The sequence below is a fragment of the Eleutherodactylus coqui genome, chromosome 13 (assembly GCF_035609145.1).
Source record: "Eleutherodactylus coqui strain aEleCoq1 chromosome 13, aEleCoq1.hap1, whole genome shotgun sequence".
Lineage (NCBI taxonomy): Eukaryota > Metazoa > Chordata > Amphibia > Anura > Eleutherodactylidae > Eleutherodactylus > Eleutherodactylus coqui.
In genome coordinates, this window is record NC_089849.1 from 47,527,482 (window position 1) to 47,554,462 (window position 26,981).

General features: G+C 42.4%; 1 protein-coding gene across 1 annotated transcript; it reads left to right on the forward strand.

Moving 5' to 3' along the window:
* The first annotated feature begins 3,496 nt into the window (after positions 1-3,496).
* FAM83C (family with sequence similarity 83 member C) lies at positions 3,497-26,113 on the forward strand. The gene is made up of 4 exons (XM_066586364.1): positions 3,497-4,211; positions 16,397-16,564; positions 22,228-22,352; positions 24,038-26,113. The coding sequence occupies exons 1-4, from the start codon at positions 3,705-3,707 to the stop codon at positions 24,816-24,818; spliced, it is 1,581 nt and encodes a 526-aa protein (XP_066442461.1). The 5' UTR covers positions 3,497-3,704; the 3' UTR covers positions 24,819-26,113.
* Positions 26,114-26,981: the final 868 nt, after the last annotated feature.

The window sequence follows — 26,981 nt, forward strand, 5'->3', positions numbered from 1 at the left end:
TGGCAACATTGACATTCCCAGTACTCATTGCAAGAAAATGGCACAGAAAAGGCAATATGCATGCTGTGGTTGAGGGAAACCAATAGTGAAGTGACTTGTCAGAAATGGGGGGGGGGGGGGGGATTCAGAATTGCTGTATATGGTTAATCAATTATTATAATTTTTAAAATCTGTTTTACTTTACTTTTTTTAAAATAATTATCTTAATGGGATGAACAATTCCCGGATAACCTGTAGTATGAAAAGTTCAGTGAGTTTCTAATACTAATACACATAGGGCTCATGTCCACGACAGTGTTTTCACCGTGTATTACTTGTGCGTTGCATGGACGCGTGATATGCGGTGAATGGAGCCAATGAAAATCAGTGTGTGAGTATCAATATACAAGAGAAATAAATCGCAGCACGCTGTATTTCACTGCGTACCGTGCAGCGTGAGCCCTATACATTTGTATAGGCTGTGTATGATACACTGAGTGTCCATACGCAATACATTGTGTATGGGCAGCATTTTCATACTCATCCCCACTCTAAAAGAGAACGGGGAATTAAAAAAAAATCACACTGCGCATGTCTGTGTGTATGTGATTCATGGGTATGCGCAGTGCCATACACAGTCTCCACTGGCTCTCTGCCCAACCGTGGGCATGAGCCCATAAGCTGCTTTCACACCTGCGTTAGGGCTCCGTTCAGGGTTTCCGTCTCTCTGTTCCATTTTTGGAGGAGAGAAACTAATATAAAACCAGAAAAAAAATGATCCATTTTTTCTCCCAATGAATTCAATGGATTTCTAAAAAAGGGAAGACTTCTGCATTCTTCCATTCCGTCAGGATCCTGTTTTTTGGGACAGAAATAGCTCAGTTTGCATCTTTCGATTTCCATTGAAAAAATGGAAACTTGACAGAATTGAAGCAAACGGAAGCCTTTTCGCTTGCTTTCCATTTTTTTGACACCCCATTGATATTAATGGGGCTCTGTTTTTTTTAGTTTTTCTTCTCCAAAAATGGAGCAGAGAGCCCTAACGCAGGTTTGAAAGCAGCCTCAGTTTTTTTAAAATTCTGCTTGCTTGTCATTACTGCTTTTTACATTAAGGCTACCTTCCCACGGACGGATTTCCGCCGCAAAATCCACTGTGTTGCCCGCAGCTATTAGGTTCTATTGAACCTAATAGCTCAGGGCTCACGGTGCGGAATTCCACCGCGGAATTCCACACCGTGAAATCTCCCGTCCTCACCCGCCGCATGCTCTATTTGCTGCGGGTGTACGCGCAGACAGCTTCCATTGCAGTCAATGGAAGCCGTCCGTCACGCTATCTCCCACTGTAACACAGCAGAAGATAGCGTGAAACCGCTTCCCCGCCTACCGCCGCCGCATCATATGACGCGGCTGGCCACATCTTGTGACGTGGTGGGCGTGTCATGTGACGTGGCCGGCGTGACACAAGACGCTGCGGCGCGTCACGCCGAAGCGTCATGCGGGAGTGAGGACGCCGGATCTGCAGGTAAGTTTGGGGGTCTCTGTGGGGCGCCGTGATGGGCTTCGATGCGGAATTCCGCGGTGGAGCCCGTCACGACCGTGTGCAGCCGGCCTTAGAGGCTGAATGCAGTTGAGGAGCTGAACACTTACTATAGTTAATAACCTCCTGTGATCTAAACAGCCTGCAATCCAGGCTGATAAAATGTATCCTCTTAGATACATTGTAGCAAATCATCAGGGCAGTAGTCTCTACTGTTGATATATTTAGCTCACAGAAGAAGGAAGCTTTGGGAAGGAATTTCCTGATCTGACAGCACTTGATACAATCCTGTCCTTGACTGAATATACAGCTACTGAATAGAGCAGTAATATGTCTATTTACATGGAGCCTAAACGCTTGTTTACATGGCCCAAATATTGGGCACAAATGTTCGTCCCATCATCGGAACATGTAAAAAGGGATACCAATTAGCCCACAAATGAGTGGATACTCATTCATCGGCAGATCATTAATTCATTAATTTTCACAGAGCATAAAAATGCTGACTGTTTAGCTTTACATTATCATTACGGCATAAATGAGGAGATCCACAGCCAGCCTCTGGGGACAAACGATCGTAAAAATTATTGCCACAGCAGCAATATTGGGTCCACATCAAATGAACACTGGTTGACGTGCTTGTCAATTAGCACTCGTTACATCATGCCAAGAATAGGTTCATGTAAAAGGAAGATAAGAGACTGACAGAGATATTTGAGCACTGTACTTAGCTATCTCTGTCAGTCCTGTAGACTATGAAAGAACACATGCGCACTGTCACTCAATTCATAGTCTATGGGACTGATGGAGGCAGCTGAGTACAGTTAGCACTTTACTATTTCTGCTAGTCCCAAGAGATTGAATGGAGTGACAGTGCATGTGTGACTACTGCTCTATTCAATGTCCTCTGGAATTGAGGCTCGGGAACCCCATTCTAGTGATCAGTGGGGGTCTCTAGTAGGGGTTGTTTTATGCCAAAGTGGGCCCAGTGCACAGGATTTACTGTCTCCCTGCCCGTCCATCCCCTAACGGTTTTTTTTTGGGGGGGGGAGCAGTCAAACTCACCTAATCAAGTCCCAGCAGGCTGCAGGCTTTCCCGTGGCCTCCACTCTCCTCTGGGATCCAGCAGCCTTTCACCCATCTAGGGTCGTGACCATTGCAGCCAATCACTGACCTCAGCGAGTACTGAAACTAGTGATTGGCCGCAGCAGTAATGTGCTTCAACAGGCATGTGACCACTGGACTTGGAAGTGAGTAGAGATCGGAGCAATGGAGGCATACAATAACTGAGTACAGATTTTTTTTAACCTCCTCAATACTTTCAACTGGATCCAAGTCCTGAAGAAGTGGACACAGTTTAAACAGGTGCCACTTCTGGGGGACCTAAGGTTACTGGTGATGGGGCGGGCAATGCAGATGCACTGTTTGGCCTATGGTTAAGGCCCCCTAGTGGTGTGGCCCCCAGCAATCATGCACAATAATACATTTGTAAGGTATCCTGCAGAGAGGTGATAAATGTTCATGAGTTAACCGATTTAAAAAGAAATTTAAAATCATAACCATATGTGCTCAACTAAAACCCGCTGCCATAGATATGTACTATATGCTTACATTTTAACTACTCTTTATTAACTACTTTTACTTAAGGAAAAAGTTTGAACATTTCTGCAAAAATAATTACACAATAAAAGTAACTGAACAAGTAAATATTGTGTGCAAGAAGCAAGGATAAAGATTGACTTTCCAGGTAAAAGTATCAGTCCTGTTTACTTTATTACAGCCTTCTGAGAAACAATAGAAGGAAGCATTTAGTCACCGCAACATTGTCCAATAGAATAGCATATGAGTTGTCAGGAAGCCTTATCTGAAGCCTGTTGGGACAAGTTGGATAGCAACTACTTCAATGGTAGGTTTAAAAAAAAAACTCAACAAACAGGTAGCTGTGTGGGTGTGTTGGAACATTCGACTAGATTACAAACCTTCAGCAGTAACAGGGAGATTGCAGAAGTATGAGGAAGTCCTGGAGAGCGCGAGATCATGTAGATACATAGTGAAACTCAATTCGAGTGACAAGTATTATAGCAACACAGTCAGCTGACTTGCATATAAACAAGACAAAAGGCTTTGCAACGCACAAGTGGAAGCTTTCAACGCTTACCTGAAAACGTCTATTGATATTCTTGCAGTGATGCTCAATCCTGAAGTAAGGAGAGGATTGAGGACTGCTGGACAACTGAAAAGCAGAGTAGACGAACTTAAAAACCCTTGGAGACAAAGTTCTCCTTTGGTGCTGAATTACAATGAGTCTGCACGACTGGCCACAGATTCTTTGGTGGAGCAAGGAGAGAAGGCATATCTACAGACACTCAGTGATGAAAAAGAGTTGCCCTTTTTATCCTCATTGGACATTGACTATATCTGCAGTAGTACGAATGTTAATAAATCCAAGGATGCATTGGAAAAGGATGGAGATGTCAACAGCTCTGGATTTCCTGACAGCTGTCCTTCTGAGCTGACATCCGGCACCTACTTTCCTATGATTTCTGATATTGATGCACCTCATCTAGAGCTGGGATGGCCTGACATTCCGCTTCTCACTCGCAGTAAAGGAACAGAAGTACAAGTTATCTTCCAAAAATACCGCAACAACAACATCAAAGATCTGATCAGATCCCTCATCAATAAAGCCAAATCGGTAAGTGCTTTTTAACAGACAATGATTATAACAGATGCATTATACACTAGAAACTACCAATATATCTGTATTTATTTCTATTATTTCAAGCCTATGTGTTAGGCTTGTAGTTAACTGCAATGTTTCATCTCCTGTTTTTTCATATTTATAAGGGTCCAGGGATTCAGAGCTAGAAGTTATTGCTAATTTTTTTCATGAACTAAAAATATAATTTTATAGCTTCCCTGTATCAATTATAAAACATTCTATATAACAAAACAGCTAGGCATTCTGTGCTATGCCAATTCTGTAACTCCTATAGAAGTGAACGGGAATTATGAAACAGAAAAGTACAGGGTGCTCAGCAGTTTTCATAAAACCCAGCCATGTGCGGGCAAGATGAGGCAGAAGGCAGCCGGGGGCCCTCATTCTAGGGAGAGATGTGAATACCGCTTTAACAAATAGGAGACACTGTGTTGTGGAAAGAAAGTCCCCATTAAGGTGGCCATACATATAGATGAATTTTGCTAAATTTGATGCGATAGGCCAACCATCTGATGTGTGTAGAGGTGTCCTGGATTCTTCGATAACAGCAGATGTTAGGGAAAAATTAAGGGTTAGGCAATTTGGTTTTTAACATTCTAGACCTTTTTTTTGTCAAGGGAAAAAAGCTGGTACCAAGGGTGTCTAACCATGGCACATTCCCCTTAGGTGCGCATGCATGTGTAATGGGTAGAGATGAGCGCGCGTACTCGGAAAAGCACTACTCGCTCGAGTAATGTGCTTTATCCGAGTATCGCTGTGCTCGTCCCTGAAGATTCGGGTGCCGCTGCGGCTGACAGGTGAGTCGCAGCGGGGAGCAGGGGAGAGCGGGCGGGAGAGAGGGAGAGAAAGATCTTACCTCCGTTCCTCCCCGCTCTCCCCTGCAGCTCCCCGCTCCGTGCCGGCACCCGAATCTTCAGGGACGAGCACAGCGATACTTGGATAAAGCAAATTACTCGAGCGAGTAGTGCTTTTCCGAGTATGCTCGCTCATCTCTAGTAATGGGGGGTGGGGGGTTGGGAGCAATAGCTGTTGGTTGAATAAACATTTGATTGACAGCTGGTTGTACAGACAGCTTGTATGACGTTCATGTGCTATACTATGGCACATGACCATCATATAGTGGGTCCCGCACCTCTCGGGACCACTCATCTGAGCCTGACCGTTCCCATTCAGGTGGACTTTGAATTGTCCTTTTATTACAAGGCATGCCATTCATTTGAATGCCTGTAATGGAATACTACATTTCCCCTGCAGTGGCTGAAGGTATAATGCCTAGTTGGCAAATGCTTGCGGGGATACCGGGAGCATGTCCCTGGCCAATCAGCTATTTGTCCAAGAGAACCTTTATTATTCCAGGGACCCCTCTCATTAAGACATGCGAGAAGGGGAGGTAGGATCCTGCATTAAATGATTTGTACATTGACTGATTATTGGGCACGAATATTTCCCCAATAACTGGCCTGTGTGATTGTGCTGCCAATCACCTGATGAACAAGCAAGCTGTTCATCAGGTGAGTGCAGCTTTTATGTGGCACAAAAAGATCATCATTTCCAGCAGCACCTTCTCCTGTGTAAATGGGGGATGTGCTGCCGAAAATGGTGAAACTCTATGACATGGTTTCGAAACGTGTGCTCTGCATAGCCTTTAGGGCTTCGCGAGACCTTCTCAGGGGTCCAATTGAGGGTCTGTGTCCCCTTGAAGCTCAGGCTGTGTGGCTGCAGCGTGGGCTGCTGTATGCTGCTCCTAATGACCCTTTGCTTAGTGGGCTGCCAGGACCTACAGGGCAAGCACATGTGCAGCCAATCATGTTCAGGGGGCGTCACCCCCTGTCAATCCTGGCTTCACCAGGAATTCCTGGTGGCGTCAAGATACACTAATACCAGGGCTTACTATTACTACACAGGGCAGATTTGCTGCAGAATTTACAGTAGCTATAGCAGCAAAGTGAATGGCATTTTGAAAATCTCATCCATACGCTGTGGAAAAAATCTGCACAAAACCTGTGCGGACATTAACATAGTGTGGGATTTAATTCTGCATAATGGTCATTTTAAATATAATGCATATCAATAGCCCATTCAGTATTCCAGTGTTCCTCACTGTTTTTTTTTAACTCACTGTCCTTTTTATAATGACGCAGGTAAAAATCATATGTTGTGATAAGCCCCGCTTCTAACCCCTTCCCTGACCACAGCTTGGGGCTCCACAAGAAACTTTTGCTTCAAAAAGAGACAGTTGTTCTATACAGTCACCAACCGGGTGATGAGGAAGAATTAATTCACTAGCGACTGGTCGCTTTGTTTCAGCTGACCTAAAAATAGTGGTTGGTTGATTAATTACTGTCTGGTATAAATAGTTAATCATTGTCTTTCATGACTAGCTAACAACTTTGCAAGGAGGTGTGCGCTTCTTCAGAGTGCGCCTCCCACTGAACGCTGATTGACTCCCACTTTTCTTTGAACATTTTGTCCTCTCACTTAAGGCTTATTGGTTCTCAAAACCCCATAAAGATGTGTGAGTGATCCTCCATTGAACAGTCCCTACTAGTCTTTGAAAGGGCACTCGCTACTACTGTCTCTGGCTGGTTCTGGTCTTCAAAAATACACTTGCTGCAGCACTAACTGCTCAGTCAACCCAGTGAGAGACTGCAGCAATGAGTGTTCGCTTGAAGACCATTCACATGTAATTATGTGCATTCAGGGGTCTTGGCAACTAATGAGTGTGGGTTGAGGAGCGAGTCAAAATTCCAAATACATGCTCACCAAATGAATCTCATGCCCCCCCCCCCTCTAACTAGTTAACAAACAATATGTCGGACCCTGTAAATGCTTCCAGCAAATCAAGTGAATAACAATGTAAAAGCACAGAAACAATTCAGATGATAGTTGTTCTGTGGAAACCGACCCTACTGTCCCATTTAGACAGGACAAGAGTCGTCTAAATGACTGCATGAGCGCTGACATCACCGCTAAGTTTGTTCGCGCATATTCAGAGTGTTTAGACTGGCAGAGAACACCGCTGAAAACCGGGCTTCGCACTCGGTGCTTCACCTTCGATGTGAAGCCCTGAGCGTGGAGCATTTACACTGAACGAAAATCCCGCGATCCAGCAATGTTTTTTATGCTAATTGAAAGTCAACAACAAGAAGTGAAGTAATAGTAAATGATTTTTTTGCATTTACACGGGATGATTATTGCTCAATTTAGTTTGTTTGAACGAATTTTGAGCGATACCGTCCTGTGTAAATGGCCCTTAACAGTGAATTGTAGCAATGAAGGCAAATCGACCAATAAAAATAGTTTACAAATGAAACATATGACACAATGTCTGCCCTTTATTTAATAGATGTAGACTGTAAAATAACAATTAAGGTGTTATTTTTAACCAGGGAGAAGTACAACTCATACATCTGTTGGGCGGGCACTGTGTAGTTGGCTATTTTGTTTAATTGTTTTTCACACTACGCTTTTGTAAAACTATAAAGACACTAATTTTTACCCACCCTGCTCCTATCCCCAAACTAATGTGTGCTGCTGCAACTAAGCTCAAAACCTAATGGGGCAGGAAAGATAGAGTCTATACAGGAACATGTAAAGGGGAGATGAAAGTCAAAGTTACAGTCTTAATAGCACATATACAATAAACTTTGTCTTGTCCCTATATATATCTCCAGGGCAGTGTGTGAGATGTATAATGTTGTGATTATACATATTTAATACAACTGTGATAATGAATGCATTGTGTTTTAGAATAAAGAGTTGCCTAGGTACAACAGTAATTAAACAGAGATCCAAATTCAACTGCAGGCAAAGCTAATGACAGGGCTTGCAAGATAAAGCAAATGCTTGATCTTCTAGAACATCAGCATTCTGACCACACCCTAAGGGTCCTTATAGACAGCCAGGGGCATAGCTAAAGGCTCATGGGCATGGGTGCAAAATGTTCAGTTTGGGTCTTCCCCCCCCAAAACTTCACTTCATGGCCATATCTCACCCATCACTTTTACAGCATCGCTGGTCTTTTAAGTAACCCATTGATGCAGCATAAGCCTTGAAATATTATGTTTTGTTCCCCCCACAAAAAGAAAAGAATATATACCGTATATACACATTGGAGAAAACATAAGATAATTTTCATAACATTTTAGGCTCGGATACGGCAGCTTAGCTCTAGTGCACCTCTAATGGTGAACTCAGCATATAATGGTCAGATACCAGTTCTACACAATGATAACGAGTATAGTGCAGTTACCAGCAGTGGTCACAGATGACACTGTATCTGATTGGTATCATTCACTTTCAGTTTTCACCTCTACCAGGCCCAGACTGCCATGACGATTTTTTCCTGCCACCACTCGTCTCTGCAGAATTGTGACCCAGACATCTTTGGCTCCATTCTTTCCCACCACATACCACATCCCCACACCATTTACAAACCTCCATCCTGCTGCCCCCTATAATAATTCCAACTAGTTATTACTTCTTATAAGTAATCTCACACAGACTGCTCCCCATACCGCCCTCTCTCTCAGACTGCTCCCCACCATTCCCTTCTTTTTCACATAGACTACAGAAAGTCAGTATGTTTCTGTCTCCTCCTCATCGCACAGACTATCCGTCATAGTGTCCCCCTCCTCGTAGATTCGAATCCTCTCCTCTGCCCCCTCATCAAACAGAATGCCCCTTCATGGTTCTGTCCACCTTCATTGTCATACAGAATGCCACTTAAGGCTGTCCCCTTCCTCTCTCATCACATGGTTCACCAGCTACCTTGCCACACAGAATGCTGCTTTTGTTCCCCAACACACATGATGCCTCTTATGGTCCTTTCTCTTTCTTCTGTAATACATGATGCCCATAATACTTCTCCCACTACCCTCTGTCACACACAACACCTTTAGTATTTATCCCTTTGCGTCTGTCGGACATGATGCTCTTTAGAGTTCCCCCATCTGCCTCCCTGTCACACATGATACCCCATTATTTCTCTTGCTGCACCACTGTCACACATAATGCCCCTTTATTTCTCCCTCTTCCACCATCACATGTGATGCTCCTTTATTTCTCCCTCTACTCCCTGTTACACATAATGCGCTTTGTAGTTCTCCCTCTGCTCCTCTGTCACACATGACACCCGTATATTTCTTTCTCTACCCCTTGTCATACAAGAAGATGCACATTGCATACCTGACCACACAGTTTAGCACTGCTTCACACAATGTGGGCACTGGGCAGCTTCTCCTGTGCAGTGATTGATCGCTTCCTCCTCCACTCCAGTTCAGTCTCTTTCCCTTCGATGTTTGTACCTTCACTCAGAACATTGGAGGGGAGGAGACTGAGTTGGGGTCGTGAGGAAGTTCTAGCTATCAATTACCATGCAGGAGAAGCTAGCCAGTGCCTGTGCCACGTGGACGACCTAGGAGGAGCATTATATTGTCTGATCAGACAGTCATAGCGTGGAAAGGGGAGTCTCTAGGCCCCTCTGTCTTAGGCGTCCAGTCAAATTGCAACCCTTTCAACCCCCATAGCTACACCAGTATAGACAGCTCATTCTGAGCTGTACGAGTGCCAAGCAATGAGATTGAAGCTTGTTTGACTGGCTTGCAAACAAGTCGATTCAAACAGTTTGGAGTCAAGCTCGTTTCATCAATGTCAGCAGTACACTCCCGTTTACAAAGGGAGATGTGCTGCCAACAAAAAAGATCTTTGGAGCTGCAAGAAAGAAAAATGAGTGTTTGCCTGTGCAAAAGGTGCTTACCTCTAGCTAAACCAAATGGTGTTACAGGGATTGTCTGGAGCTAAAGAATGTGACTAATTACCCTCAGCATGGATAGTGCACAAGCTTTCCAATGTCTTTTCCATGCCAATGTTGTCCCCAAGCCAAGATCCTAGGAACCTCACATTATCCCACACTTAAGGCCCATTTGCACAGGTCAACCGTTGTGTGCAGCGTTTCTTAGACTGCTTGTTTACCAGGTCATTGACACATATAAAGCTGCACCCGTTCAGCTGATAAGCAAGCAGCCGCTCGTACGTCAGCTGATCGAATACTTTATGTAGCCGAAAAAACATAATTGATGGCAGCGCATTTCCCCATAAAACAGTGCTGATCCACTATGGGGGATGAACGATCGGTCGTACTGCATAGATTTTGAATCTTCCTGTATAAAGGTTAGGTAAATGAGCACTGATCATTGGACTCAACCATAGTAAGAACATGCATATGAAAACAAATACATTTAGGCCTCTTTCACATGGGCTACAAAACTGTGAGATTTTGTAGCGATGCGACATCACTACAAATCGCATGTGTGTGAAGCTCAGGGTTTCCAGTGGGTTCTTTCACATGAGAGATGTTTTGTAGCCTGAAAGAACCCATTGGACACCATGGGCTTCACATATAAGCGTTTTATAGCAATAAACACATCTTAAAGGTAATTTGGTTTTGGTGCTCCACTGATTGGTTGCATCATAGGGGGCTTAGGGGGTAACAGAAAGAGACCCCTTCCTCTATCTAACTTAAATAGTGCATACTATAAAAGTGCAACATATGCTGTTGATCAAAGTATCTAAGTGCTTAATATACAGTCGACACCCACTACAGATGATGTGGGCTCATGCTATAAATGTACAACAGGTTGCTGTATCATGCCTCTTAACGTCTTGACAGCAAGGGGTTAAGAGACAAAACATTCCTGCATGGAATAATCAAATATCAAAAGACGTGCAAAATGAAGGTTGAATAGCTACGATTTTAAATATCACTGTATCCAAAATACTTCTGACTGCAAGGGCATGAGTTGTGCCACGTGCGATTCTGTTTTTCTCCGGTTGTGGTAAAACAAGCAATTAAAAAGTACGTCAGTTGAATTCTATTTAAACATGCATTTCGTTGCCACCCATTTTAACCATATCCTGTTCCCACATCCACTTGGCACATAAATTGTTGTTTAAATAAATAATTTTACAGCAGTTCCTAAATGTAACAGATACATAATTCACACGATCTACCATAACTGGTAAAGGGTGCCACCACGGAATAAAGGAAACAGAATGGAACATTTTAGAAATATTTGTTATCTTTCCTGGCTTTGATTTCCATTTTTCCAGGTATTCTCTCTAATCAGGGTCAAAAACGTTAAAATAAAAACTGTCCATATTCCAGATGTCCCCCCTGATGTTGGAACAGAACTTGTCACTATTATTCGAAACGGACAAATTAATTTTCTTAAAAATCCCAAGATAAAGGGGGAAACATAGTGATTATGTCTCGGAAAGATTATAGAGGGATGTGTTTTAACATGTTATTGAATGCAGATTGCTACGCAGTCTTAAGTCCCTTTCACACACAATTATTATCGGTTGAAAATGAGGGATTGTCGTTACATGTAAAAGCGGGCATCGTGCACTTTTCGTCTGAACGATGGCTTTTTGTTCACTTAAAATTTATCGTTGAGCCGCTGAAAGACTGAGCAAATACATACCATTTAAATGTATTTTGCTCCTCTTTCAAAAGACTGCAGGATGTTCTCCTTGCAGCATGTTTACACTAGCTGCCAGGAGAACAATGTGGCGGCATCTGTTTGCACAGCTAGGAGTGTGTTTAAACACATGCTCGTGTCTGCAGACAACTCATAGAGGTCCTTTTACATGCAAATGCAGATGATAAAGTGTTAATGGCCATTAATGGCCAATAACACTTTTTGCAAAGAGATTGCTAAATCTTTCATTCATTTGAAAGTTTATCTTTGCATATAAAAGGGTCTTTAAGGCCCATTTGCACACACAGATAATCTTTCAAAAGATTGAAAAATCAGCGATCGTTTTGCATTACTAATTGCTATTAGTACTTTATCAGCTTAATTTACATGCAAATCAGCTTCTGGGAGCTGTTGCAGAACTCACCAGGAGGTCTCAGCTCTGTAATTAGCTCCATTGTTCAGCCAGGGGCTGCTAAGAGAAAATTATGTAATCTCTAGCTTCCCAAGGAAAATTCAGCACCATGGACAGCAGACACAGCGTGTGGTCCTGTTTATCAGCTGTTCTGCTAGGCGGGGCTGACAGCTGAGACAAAGCAATCAGTTGTTATCAGCTCTTCCCTGGTAGAACACAGCATGCGGTCCTGCTTATCAGCTGTTCTGCTGAATGATGGTTTTAAAGCAGAACTCAAAAACAGAAAACTGAAAGATGGGCACATTTAGATACTATAATTATCGCTCAAATCGCTAAAATAATACTTAACCTGGCATTACAAGATAGCCTGATTGACAAAAAGAGTTTGAGTATTTCTATCCACGATTTCCAAGGTTGGCAATTTGTTATAGCCTTCCAAAAATCTATAAAGACTATAAAATACCTTTGAAAGGGAGACCTATCATGCCAGGGATTGATAATCTAACACAAAATATAAGTCAATATGTGGATATCATGCTGCATCCATATATTGAGTCTCTTCCCTCATATGTGAAAGATACAACAGATGCCTTGAGGAGGATTGAGGGTATACAGATTGAAGAGGAACATTATTTGGGGAGTCTTGATGTTGAAGCCTTATATTCATCAATTCCACATGAAAAAGAATGCGATACAATAGATATGTTTTTGAGAACAAGAGATACTCAATATAAGGCCCATAGTCATTTTGTACTAAGACTTTTGAAATTTATCCTAGAGCATATTTTGGGGGGGGTTTAAGGAACGATTCAGCCGATGTCAATGCTGCTATATTATGTCAGAGACAATGCTATATATTCAAATGAATGTTAGAGATTTCAAGACTAGCAAAAACTATCCAGTATAGGAAATCCCTGATGATACTTTAGGTAGAAATGCATAGGACATAAAAGGGTGTACATGCTGTCCCGCGGAGTAGACTCACAGGATCACTGATTGGCAGCTTCCAAAGCAATGGGGGGTAGTAATTAATAATGGGATTAGTGGGTGAGTGATGGAGGCAGTAGTATAATTTAGGCTGGGTTCACCCGAACGGATTGGATTCTGCTTGCGGATATCCACTGCAGAAGACCTGCGAGTGATTGCGTAAACAAATTGCGAATCGTCTGTATGCATGCGGTTTTCCACATGGACGTATGTGTATAGACAGGGTATTGTCCGCACGGAAGAAAGTTCACAAGCAGGGAATGACATTAGAACATTGCACAATCGACCACCCATGCAATAATATTCTCTCTCATCCATAAAGATCAATGGAGCTCATATGCATGGAATCCACGCTAAAATAGAGCATGCCACGATTTTTCTTCCACTCACAGTAATCATAATTCCTAACGCACGTCTGAGTGAACCAGTAAAAGTCTGTGCCTTTCAATATCTGTGTATTAATGCATATCATCCGTGCATACGGACCTGATAGTTATTGTTGATAGTAAAAGCAAGAGCTAGTAAACTGCGTTAGTATGTATTATTATTTTAATGAAAATGAAATAAAAGTTAATTTTTAGACTCCATTTTTCTCAGTGATTCAGCCATATTGAGAGACATACCTATAATTATTCTTGAGCAGTCTGAAAATGAACATAAAACAATTACTATATGATGCATCTTTTAGATAACAAGCAACATTGAAAATTGAAAGTTCTCCTCTGTGCTATTGATGACCTATTGTAAGGGTAGGTCATCAATAGTTGATTAGCAGGGGCCACCACTCAGGACCCTTGCCGATCAGCTCTTCCTCCAACAGCTGTTAATGTGTAAGGAGCAGGAAATGGTGGCATACTCATTGCAGTGGCCTCGGTTGGTAATGCATGCACTGCTTCTGTTTAATTCAATTCAATCCCTCTAAAGGGGTATTCCAGACATTTACTATTGATGATCTATCCTCAGGCAAGGACATCAATAGCTGATTGGTGTGGTCTGCTGTTTAGGATCTCCGCTGATTAGCCGATCCTCCAGCCTGCTGTCAATGCAGCAGATTTGGACAATCTCTTTGTGTAAAAGCACATGAACAGCAGTTGTACTTGTCTGTATGCTAAGAACTTGCTGTAGGAACTATTTCCACCAACAATTCAAATGATAGTTGTCCTACGTAAACTCTTGTTAACTCATAGTATTTGGTGATCACATTTTGTTAAAGTGTACCTGAGTTTTCAACAAGTTTTCTAAAATATACCAGGTTCTCTTTACCTGCTTATTTGCTGCTGTTTGCACCATTTCATGTCTATAAGTTCTGATTTTCAGGTAGTTTTCTTAATTTTTCTGTTGCCCTGCTGTTTGCAATCTACTTTCATGCAGGGGGCATATGGCAAGCCTAACATTTTGCCAGTAGTTTCCTGTCCTGCACTTCTTTTCCCTCACTTCCCGTGCTGTATTGCACAGCCTGCAGTCCAATCAGCACAGGGGCAGTATCTGAATGCCTGCCCCTCTGCTCTGCCAGGACAATTCAGGCATTCTTTCTAAATGGGCAGTAAACCCAATATAATGTGTGTATAAACACACACAAACACGGTAGAGGCAGAGATTGTGGAGATTGTTATTGCATTGTCTGCAGATATGTCAGCCTGCAGCCTCTGAGTGCACTGGAGCAGCCCCTGTAAGGATAGCTTCTCCCCTATTGCTAAGGAAACATTCCTGTGTTCTTGTTACTACAGAAGTTTCATACCTAAGAACAGACAGTGGATTGCAGGGAAGCTGAAAGGGAAACCCTTAGTGGCAGCCGCTTTAAACGTGATTTACTGTGGTAAAGCAACAACATTTTTAATGCAACTACATTACAGAAATGACGGAACAAACACAAGCTAGTAGATGAGCATAAGATGTCTGAAAAGTTAGTACCGCTTTAAGACCAAGTCACATGAAACCGTTTGCACTTGCTATTACTTTGTGCTGTGATGTCATGTGGATAAGCATGATTCAGACATTAGAAAGTCACTAGTTTCATGGTAAATAATGAAATGCAAATGAGTCACAGAAGCAACCTGTCATTATAATTAGTTCACATGATGTTATCTCGGCTTTTCCCATCTGTACTACCAAAACTGATGGAGTGAAATCTTCAAACAATGGTTATGTTTACTTTTGATTTCAATACACTGTAGGAGTTCAATGTAGTTTTATACAACAGAAGCACTTTTTGGAACATTTTCAAGAATTTTCTGGGATATTACAATGGGGTTCTGAAAAACAAAGTTACTGTAAAGGTTGGCTGACAAGTAACTTCTGTGGTCAGCTTAAAGGGAACCTGTTATGATGAACCTGCTACCCTGTGCCTGCATGGCAATTCATACAGGGAAGGTCTCCTATTGGACTCCTAAGCTCTATAGGTCAGTCTTTTACTTTTGGCTGCATAAATTGCATATGATCAGATATGTGTTTTTTTTTATTCTTGCAGTGTCAAAATCAAAGTTCATCAACTTTTTAGTTTCAATTCTGCTGGATCTTCGTATCCCTTAGCAGCACGTTTTTCCTGATGCAAATAAAAATTGAGGCAATAAGAGAGAAGTCATGGAATTTCCAAATTCCTTACTAACGGATCAAGTGACAAGCTCTATTAGAATTAGATGAATAGTCACATCTAATGTATTTTCTATTTGGTTATGAAGTGCTGTCTTATAGTTTCTTATCAACTGATTTCCAGTTCATACGAGATCCGCCTTTTATATGATTTGATAGAGGCGGGCATGGAGGCATGTAGGTAACATATGGTATCCTGCTACATATCAGTCCCCATTTGCTGTACATGAGCCTCTATAATGTTCCCCCTCTCAAACTCTGTTGACTTGGTGAAATCTCTTCAATTGCATCGTAGAGGTGTTTGGTGGTCAACAAGCTCTACACAAGTAGAAAAAGAGGGCCATTACACACAAGTAGCCTCTGAGAGCCTTTCTATAGGCCAATGGTGGAAACTCTTTTATGGTCTCAGCTGGCAAGACTGTTCATCAAATCACGCCACAATTGTAATCATTGGCATATCCGCCTGAGATGTAATTGCATGCAGAGTTTTGCAGCAAAACGACAACTTCTAGGGCCTGATTTTTTTTGGGCACAGTGCATATCACTACACATGGATACCAGTAATATAGTCACAACCATGACAGACTCACTATAGTAGATATTTAGGGTGGAACTCTGTTTTGCCTAGCGATGGTAGACTGAATATTTCACTGTATTGTTATATTTATTCTGATTATTTTTATTTCATTTAGGTCATTGCATTGGTGATGGATGTTTTCACAGATGTGGATCTCTTATGTGATATGATAGATGCAGCAAGCAAAAGAAGAGTCCCGGTATATATGTTGCTTGATGAGAAGAACCTCATATACTTCACAGAGATGTTTGAGAAGTTGGGATTTAATAAAGTTCAAATACCTGTAAGTTGTATTCATTTTATAATGTATATTGTACAGTAGACACCTACATAAATTTAAATTACAGTGAGGATCTCCTCAAAGGGAACCTGTCATCAACAATGAGCATCATAAACGAAGGCCTCATGTTTACGGGCACGCACGGTTTCCAAGTGTGAAATCCTGCAGCGGTTTCCACCAGTGCCCGCAGACATGAGGCCTAAAATGACATTTACTCACCTGTCTGGACGCTGCGGGGCTCTCCTCCATCATGGCCGGATCTTCTGTCTTCTGACCGGCGGATTTGTTCAGCATGCCGTCGGCGTACCGGCGGGGACGGCTTCCATTGACTTAAATGTATCCGCAGAGAAATGGAGCATGCTGCGATTTCTTCCCGCATGTGCGATCCGCACGCCGGGAAAAAAATTACACATCCGCATGTATTAAATTGCCCTGCTGATGCTAATGCATCCCTATGGGCTTCTAGACCTGCGGATCTCCCGTACGGGAGACACACGTCGATTTTATAATTAAAACCCGCCTGTGGACATTGCGCCTAAGTATAACCTTGGGGAAAAGAACAAATTTGGACCTCATTAGGCTAAAATAGCTTATTTAACTATGGAAGGGATGTGTCGCACCAGCGTGCGAACTGGCTCTGTGTGCACACAAAAAGTACAGTACTATTCGCTGATATACAGGTAAATCTACCTCAGCCAACCTTGGTTACTGCGCAAATACGTTACGCTGAAGCATGTGCAATTGCGCATACGATCGTGTGAAGGGGCCCTAAGTTACAATGCAGAGAGCCGTCAGTACACGAGTCCTAAATAATACAAGTTCAATGTATAATTATGATTCAGTCAGATGAACCCCATTATTTGACATGTATAAACTTGAAACGCTCACGTTTTTTCTTAAAGACATGCTGACTTGTAGAATTCATGTATTACTCAGGACAATAATTGGGTGTTCACTTGCAGACAGAGGGTGGAGGACTGTAACATGACCGTCCATTTACACAAAAATGACAGTTAAATATAAGCAGCAGTGCTTATATACTGGTATATGTGTATATAGGTCATCCATAAAAAAAATCCCAAAGGTCACAGATAACTCATTTAAAATCTAAGCGCAGGTAATGAAAAAGTCCAAGTTATGGAAAAACTATTGCAATTAAGCTGGAATTGAGAATTTAGAAATGCCTCCAGCTCTAAAGTACAATGCAGAATCTGCAGACACTTAGGCAGGCTGTCCACAGTCGTAGCGTTTTCCCACAGCGGATTTCCACCACGGGAGACCGCTAAAGCCACCGCGATTTTCCCTAATGATCCTATCAGTAATGATAGGTTCATCGTTGAAAATCGTGGAATGCTGCGATTTTTTACGCGAGCGTAAAATTGCCATGAATTTTTGCTCGTGTACATCGGGCTGCGCTTTCCATAGTTATCCTATGGAAAACACTCATTGCGTTACCCATTGTGGATTATCGCCGCGGGTAACGCAGTGAAATATCGTCCGTGAACAGGAGGCCTTAGTGGGAAATTTATTAAAAACCGTGCCCCAGAATTCTGGCGTTAAAAATCCAAACATTTTTACATAAACGAAATTTGCAGCATTTTGACCTTCGTACCTCCTCATTCTCCAAATTTCTAAAATTGTTACTAGCTTAGTAAAAAATACGTGGCCTCTTGCAGCCTGTTGGATTTATTATAATTTAGGCCAGAAACTGGCCTATAATTATAGTAGAAATCTATGCCAGTTCATAGCTGGAATAGATTTCACATTCTGGTGCATGGACTGGCCAGACTTGTGCCAAATTTATTGGGAGGTGCACACCTCGTAATTTAATTTGGTGCACCTCATTCCAGGACACTCTTTAGTTAGTAAATTTCCTCCTTATTTTATAGTATATACTTACACTTTATTTCACTTCTTGCAGTTTAGTGTATTTTGACGACTATGTTGCTTCCAGTTTACTAGTAGTGACCTTGTTTCGTCTTGTTTGGGTGACCACCATTATATCACATTCTTGTCATGTTTTTTGAGGATAGACAACAATCTAAAAGAACTAAATGAAAGATGTTGTAAGCTGATGCAGATGGGTTTTAACCCTTTGCAATCCAATTTTGGATTCAGGGTTTCCTAGGGGGCTTTCTCTTTCTGGCATTGTACAATGGTGCCATCTGCTGGCTAGAGCCAGTACTGCAGTATGTGACATGCTGGAGAGGCCCCCCGAGAACTGAGCAGCCAGTAATATACAGTAAGAATACCCTGCCGGACGTCTTCCGACATTGGAGCTGTACAGCTTTCAATCAGAATGTCTTTAGACATGAGACAGTGGATTGGAAAGGCTTAATGGCCTTTGCCCCTAAGTTAGAACACAAAGGCTATTCATGCTACAGTCGATGGCCAACTATGGCCTAGTTCCAAAGTAGTTGGAATCTTTTATGTTGTGTGGATGATGATGATGTACTCACTCTCTGATAGTATTCACTGTTATTATTAGCTAGGTTTGCCAACAAGTCCAATTATAAATCACCACTTTAGGTGCTTTTACACTGAACGATTATCGTTCGGATTTCGATGATCCAGCGAGAATCTGAATGACGATCGTTCAGTGTAAATGCACAACAAATGACATTTAGTCAGCAATGCTCAATCCTGTGTAAAAGCACAGGAACAAATATCCTTGGGACGACCTGTCGGGAACCTTTTGCTCAACAGATCGTCCCATCTAAAAGCACCCTTATGCTTCTAAGCTATTATTTCTATTTAGTTTTGCTGATGTCTCCTTCACTATACTACGGTATCTTCAGCAGCATCCAGGGTTGTTGAAAAATTTGCAGTAACTTCTTAGAGATTTAAAACTTCACCTTTAATCCATTTCGCATATAAATACAGCAACGTTTCGACTGTGTAGTGTACAGTCTTTATCAAGCCAATGCAGTGGCATATATCTTGATTGACTTTGGATGGGAGGTCTGCATCCATTTTCAGCTTGGCACCTAGTGAGCCCATTCAGCTCTAGTGAGTATTTCTCTCCTATATATCTGTTGTGCTGCGATTATTACAACATATTGGTCCTTCACTATACTAGAATTGGCTTTCTTTTGTGACATTCAAAATTGAAAGACATTAGAGAAAACAATGGGAAAAGCAGAATGCTCTAGTCACGTAGTCACCATTATCTTATAGTATTGTCTCTAGAGTCTAATGCACTTTTACATGAGACTATTATCGTTCTGAATCGTTCAGATTCTCGCGCTTCCGCATGCAGTGATGGAACGTTAATTGTTCAGTCGTTCAGTTTCTTTATGCAGAAAACTGATGTACTGTTCAGTGTAAGCAGCAGTCATTCACTTTCGAACGACTGTCTGCTTACTGTGAATGGAGGAGGGCGGGGGGAGAACGCTCCCTGACCTACACCGCTGCCCTGCCCGCAGCGCTGTGAGTGAAGTCAATGATACTCACTCCTGTGTAACAGCACAGGAGCGAACATCACTCGGACGAACTGTCAGGCATCATTTGCCTGACAGCTCGTGCCAATGCAAAAGGACCATATGGGTGTTTTCACACATAGTAGAAAAATATGCCACAGACAAATACTCACCAAAATCCATATAACTTAAGATACTTTTTAAATCATGAGCAATTTCGAATGACTTTTGGACCGCGTACATGAGACAGCGGAGAGGGCAATGAGCGAGACTGCTGAGTGGCTTCTCTCTCAGTGTAAACAGGAGCAGCTCAATGTTTGAATGACTGCCTGTTTACTGTGAATGGAAGCAGGTGATCAGGAACGATCCCCAACCCACTCTGCCGCTATTTACTTGAATGACTATCACTGCTGTGTAAAGCACAGGAGCAATAGTTGCTGGATCAGTTGTGGGACGCTTATGCACCCGACAGTCATCCAATGTGCAGGGGCTTTTTCATGCAGATTTTGACACGGATTTGCAGTGGAATTGCTGCAGATTTGCAAAGGACAAAGTATGCTGCAATTTTGCTGCAAATTGTAAGACTTGCAGATTTAATTGAGGATTTGACTGTGGCGGACTTTTCTGTCATTTGTGAAAGCAACCTAAGACCATATTCACATCTGCACTTGAGGTTGCTTTCGAGGCCTCTGGCACAGATGCAACAAAAAAACCTGGATAAAATACAGAATTGCGCTATATCAACCCCAAAAATGGTGGAGAGCTGAATGTAAGCTGGACAGACCTCATTATGCACGATAGCACTGGATCAAGTTACCGACTGTCATAACAGAGCAGAAAAATGTTAACCCAAATGTAGCCCCTAGAAAGTGAAAGTGCCAAAAAGCTTTTTAACAAGGCTCAATCCAAGCCAGATGATGAGCACCGATCAACAATATCAGTGTTTGTTCACATGGCTTTCACACAGTTGACCGATCATTCATATTATCATTCGTCCAACATTCACTTTTATTATTGTTGGCAGCACATTCCATATTTGCATGGCAAAACGTGTTGCTGATAATAATGAATTGTGCAAGCAAATGTAAAAAAAAATTGTTTGCTCAACCATCTTTAGCAAATTCAGAATTCATCCCAGTTTAGCAATCTTGTGGAGAGTGACGGAAACTTAGTGGACCGCCATAAAAGGAACAACTCCAAAATGTATGCAACTTGAATTGAAACACGTAGGTGCTTTAGGCATTGTATGCCGTCAAAACTGTTTTTACCATGCCGATTTAAAGAAAATTCCCCCATAGCAGGGCTGTTGCTCTCTGCTATGGAGAAATTCTGAGGGCTTCCCCCGAGAGCGTGGGAGGAGGGGACGGAGCTAGAGGGAGCTGCCCCCCTTAGTCCTGCCCCTAGCCACGCACCTCCATGGTTTGCTATGGGGATTCATAGAGAATCCCCATAGCAAACCCTGCAGGGGTGTGACTAGTGGGGCAGGTACCTTTAGCCCCACCCCCTCCTCCCACACTCTTGGCAGAAGCCCTGATACTCCGCCCCCTCTCTCTCCCCACTATAGGGAATTTCCTTGGAGAGAGAGGTGGAGGGAGTACCCTACTGCCCCCCACTGCTTGGGAATTACCCAACAGGGGGCAGTAGGAATACTTCGCTGCTTATATCAGGACATTTAAAAGGTGCTGCCCAGAAGCACCTTTTAAATGTCTCGTTGTAAAATCCTGTCAGTCCCCGCGGGGCTTAATGTAACCCATGCAAAGTCCCCTCATCCCTGTAGGGACTAACAGGAGTTAACAGCGGGACATTTAAAAGGTGCTTCTGATCAGCACCTTTTACATGCCCTGCTGTAAGCAGTGGGAAGCTATTGGCAGCGCCAGAGTTTCCATTAACTCCTTCTCCCATAGACGTCAATGGAAACTCCTGCTGGGGCGCACCTAAGATAGTGCATGTTCTTTTTTTTTAGGTTCGCACCGTTTTGTGCTGCTAATTCCTCACATATGAACGCTTCTATAAGAACCCATTGGTTCTTTTAGAAGCTTTCATTTTCAACGCACATAAAACACGCTTGTCTGACTGCGCCCTAAAAGAGCACTTTAACAAAGTCATTATAAAGTCCTGACATGAACATTTTGAGAGCTTGATGCTATCTGCACTGAATATTTATGAATTCACATGCCTTATTAGTATTGTTTGGGTAAATCTACTGTAATATTTTACAAGTTTCTTCATGCATCTGTTTTATTGTAGAATCTGAAAGTTCGCACTGTAACTGGAGACACGTACTGTACAAAGTCTGGGAAGAAATTCTCTGGCCAGTCACTAGAGAAGTTTCTGTTGATTGACTGTGAGCATGTCATTGCTGGTTCCTACAGGTAATCTTACATTAAATTTGTCATGCAGTGGAAAACATATGGTATTCTTACTTCAAAAATATTCAGTAAACTATGTCCAACAATGCCCAACAATCCAGGACTTTTGAGCTGGTCCTTTGTGTCGTAGCATACATTTTGGACAATATTTGCATAGTTGACTTAAAAATGTGCCGGATTGTTGGGGAATGCATACACAGACATAACCTGAAGGTCCTGGGTCCCAATGATAAGTCTGTAAGGGCCTTTTTACACTGTGATGATCATTCTTGTGCTTTTACACAGGAAGGATCATTGTTCAATGTAGGTGGTGGTGGTGGTGGGGGGTCGGGGATCCTTCTTGCCCGCTCGCCACCATTCACAGTAAACAGGCAGTCGTTCCTAGATGAACCACTACCTGTTTACATGGGACGATTGTCTTTCAGTTTTTATGCAAGCAGAAACTGAATGACAAATCATAAGCAAGCTAATTATCGTTCAGTCGATGCGTGCGTTTACACTGAACACTACTCATTCAGATTCTTGCTGGCTTGTGGGAATATGAAAGATTATTGGCCCACATAAAAGGGCCCTAACAGCGCCCCATCCAGAGGCATAGCTTGAAGCTGTTGGGTCCCAATGCAAAATCTGTAACAGCGCTTCCCTAATGATAATGCTTAATTTATAGTAGTGGTCTTATTTTATATGGGGAACCGAGACCTTATGGGCATCCTAAGGCTCCAGGGCCAGAGTGCGACTGCATCTTGTACACCCATTACAGTTACACCCCTGCATGCATACAGTAAAGCTATGTACACAGACCTGTACATGGAACAAATGCTTATAGAGAATAACACCTTCAACGGGTATTTCCAGCTCAGACCTGCCTTAACTGTCTGATAGGCACAGATTCCAGAGGTGGTAACCACATCTATCTCGAAAATTCCTCCTTCCTGTCCCAGCTTACCACTTCCATCTCTGCACTGCATTCCAACATCCTGAGAGTTTTAATGAAACTTTTCTGAGCATTCTACAGTGTTTCTGTAATTCCATTAAAAGTAATTGGGAATTGCTGAATTACGCAGCACAGCGAGCTAAACTTTTTCCGCATTTCAGAAGTTACAGAATCAGTTTAGCTAGCTGTGCTACGCTGTTTACCTAACTCCCATTCACTTCTATCAGAGATGTGGAAACCGCGTAGAATTGAATGGTCTGCTTGCCTGTTTTCATAAAACTCAGGCTGTCTGGATGTGGAGCAGAGCACAAGAAGGTGAGCCACAACAGGGTGAGGGGCTGAGATGGGAATACCCCTTTAATACAGGATACAATGGCACACACATTATTTTTCTCACAGACTACATATGAATCATTTGTGTGCCTCCCCAATAAGGTATAGTATGAGCCCATAGCAGGCTATAGGCAATGTGTTATGGAGCCCCAGACTATGGATCCATAATATGGCAGTGTGCATAAGCTCTTTAGTTGACTGAATGATACCAATCTATAATATTCTATGTAGGTCACACATTTGTTAGACACGCCCATTAAATCAGGCCAAATTACAAGGTTACAAGAGGCCTAATGGGAAACGTGACTAGTAGAGGTGGTAAAACTTGTGTGAGCTTTCTTCTTGATACTTTGTGATTTTTTTTTTCATGTTCGGTTTTAATAAGCAAAAAAAGTAACTTTCACACTCTCTTATCTTTCAGCTTCACTTGGCTTTCGGGTCATGTCCACAGCAATATGGCAACCTACTTCAAAGGGAACATAATAGAAGAGTTTGAGAGAGAATTCCGAGCTTTGTATGCAGATTCACTAGAAAGTGACTACTTTTCTAATCTAGAAAATGAAAACTACAATCTCTTTGGGTCTACTCCTACCAGGAACCGATGGCCAGCTGTGAGAATTACTCCTCAACCACCTGTAGTTCCCGAACGTTCGACCCAATCTGACAGTAACTCTAGTACGGACAGCCAAAATAGTGTGAAGACACCACCCTTTATTAATAATCAGGCAGTTACTGTGATTCGTGAAGAAAAACCAGTGTTGTCAAGATATCGCGAAAGAAACTCACATGATGAGAAAAGTAAAGCAAAGGTGGAATCACCCAAAGACCAGAGGAGACCGTCAGTTCCTCACATTGACCAAAATAACCTATTGGCCATCCAAAAACAGACTTTATCAAAATCTACCTCTGATCTGATTGACTCGCCGTCTGTAATTAGAGCCAAGTTTGAGCAGTCTAATAAACTTCTACATCCACAAAACAAGATGTCTCCAAGAATGAAAAGTGATGCAGCAATAAATAAAGTAACTAGTTATGACAGCACTTCCGCAAATAAGACTACTTTTGCTGATACTAAGAGAGAAGATGCTAGCCAAGATTTTAAAAGAATGACCCTTGGACATAGTAAATTAGAACTCATCACAAAATTTAATTCCAAAATAAAGGAGACTAAAGTGTACAGTCGTTTTCAGGGTCTGCCTTAACCCCTGTGATGTAATGGAAAGAACTTTTAAGGATGGCAAAATGTTACCCCAGGTTGGGAAATGACGTGTGGAGCAATGGTGCTATCAGCCGAGATGAGCTGTTCTAATATCCATGAATTACATCTATCTTATATTCATATCCTAAGTGACTCAGAATGTATTCATAATTCTGTAATATGTGTTGTATAGGATCCATTTCAATAATTCATGACCTTATAGCCATCTGTGTAACTATCTAGCAACGGATTTAAAATGCTGTGTCTGGAAAACCCTGCACACCCTACCTGTGCTTGATATAATTGCTAATTTAAAGATATGGAAAAGGTGAGTCCTATATACGAGGACGCTCAACTGGATGCTAAATACATTTGCTGAAGTCAGCCCTAGAAAGAGATGATTACAGCGAACAAACAATAATGGACAATCTGTTAAAATTACAGTCTGCTGATTATTTTTGCCCAAAAGTTCCCCATAACTTCTAGTATAATTTACAAAACAATTGACGGATGAGATCTCATAATGGAGGTGTTGATTGCTTTTGTTTTTTTCCTTCCCACTACATCTAGTCATTTTGACTGTACATGGTTATAAATGATTGCAACCATGATGATTGTAACGCTTTTGGCTAAAAGTACGCATTGGTGGGAGACCAATTAGTATATCTAACATTAAAGGTTAGGGCACTGTGGCGAAGTCAAAGATAACAGTGATTTCATGCTACATCACAAACTAATGTAAGTGAATGCAATAATGTTGTGGCTTGCAAGTTGCCATGGCCACAACCCAAAAATTGCATAAAATCCAGCAGATTTGAATTTCTTGCAATTGCTAGATTGTGCCAACTTCGAGTGACACAGTAACTGCATTCACTTACAATCACCCCTTCCCCATGCAGTAAAATAACAAATGATGATATACCCATCACTCCCGGTATACCCGTACCGGGTGCTTGGTCCTCCCCTCCGGTCTTTGTTTACAGCTGCAGTCCATCGCTGAGCTCTGTTACTGACTGCAGCTCCCGTGGCGTCCCGTAAACCGGTAGGCACTGCAGCTGTAAACAGATATCAGAGCAGAGGACTGAGCACCGGCGCTAGCCGCAGTGGGAGTGAGGAGAGGCGCATATAAATCACCATATATTATTTTATTGCATGGGGAAGGGGTTGTCCTGAGGTCTTACGAGTCAGACAACCCCTTTGATTGCAGAACAACCCCTTTAAAAATACAATAAACACTGTAGTAAATTTAAAGGGGTTGTCTTGCGAAAGCAAGTGGGGTTGTACACTTCTGTATGGCCATATTAATGCACTTTGTAATATACATTGTGCATTAAATATGAGCCATACAGAAGTTATTCACTTACCTTCCCTGCGCTGGCGTCCCCGTCTCCATGGCTCCGTCTAACTTCAGCGTCTAATCGCCTGATTAGACGCGCTTGCGCAGAAGGGTCTTCTGCCTTCGGGTCTGTCCGGCAGCAGGGGTGTTCTGACTCCGCCCCTTCTACGCATCATTGCGTAGCTCCGCCCCATCACGTGTGCCGATTCCAGCCTCCTGATTGGCTGGAATCGGCACACGTGACGGGGCGTAGCTACGCGATGGCGCGTAGAAGGGGGCAGAGCCAGAACACCGCTTGTGCCAGACTGAGCCGAGGACAGAAGACCCTTCTGCGCAAGCGCGTCTAATCGGGCGATTAGACGCTGAAGTTAGACGGAGCCATGGAGACGGGGACGCCAGCGCAGGGAAGGTAAGTGAATAACTTCTGTATGGCTCATATTTAATGCACGATGTATATTACAAAGTGCATTAATATGGCCATACAGAAGTGTTTAACCCCACTTGCTTTCGCAAGACAACCCCTTTAATGCAACACACAAAGTAAAATAAAGGAAGCCATATCTGCGTGAGCTCTGTTATTGCAGATATGAGTTAGAAAGTTTCCAGCGGTGTTATTACTATTTACCCAATGTATGGTTGACACCTAAACGTGTGTCCTGAACATAAACAAGTATAATACTAAGTAATTTTCTTACATGTCATTGACCACACCACAGGACCGAGGGTGTGTAATCCATCTACATATTACTAATCTGCTAGTAAATTATTTGAATTGCAAATTGGGTGCGTCGGATAGTTGAGTCACTGTTATATAAATAATATTTTAATACT

Coding starts and splice junctions, on each gene's coding strand:
- FAM83C (XM_066586364.1), top strand. CDS start 3,705: ATGCTCAATCCTGAAGTAAGGAGAGGATTGAGGACTGCTGGACAACTG. Junction 16,565..22,227: donor TTAATAAAGTTCAAATACCT/GTAAGTTGTATT, acceptor GTTTTATTGTAG/AATCTGAAAGTTCGCACTGT. Junction 22,353..24,037: donor GTCATTGCTGGTTCCTACAG/GTAATCTTACAT, acceptor CTTATCTTTCAG/CTTCACTTGGCTTTCGGGTC.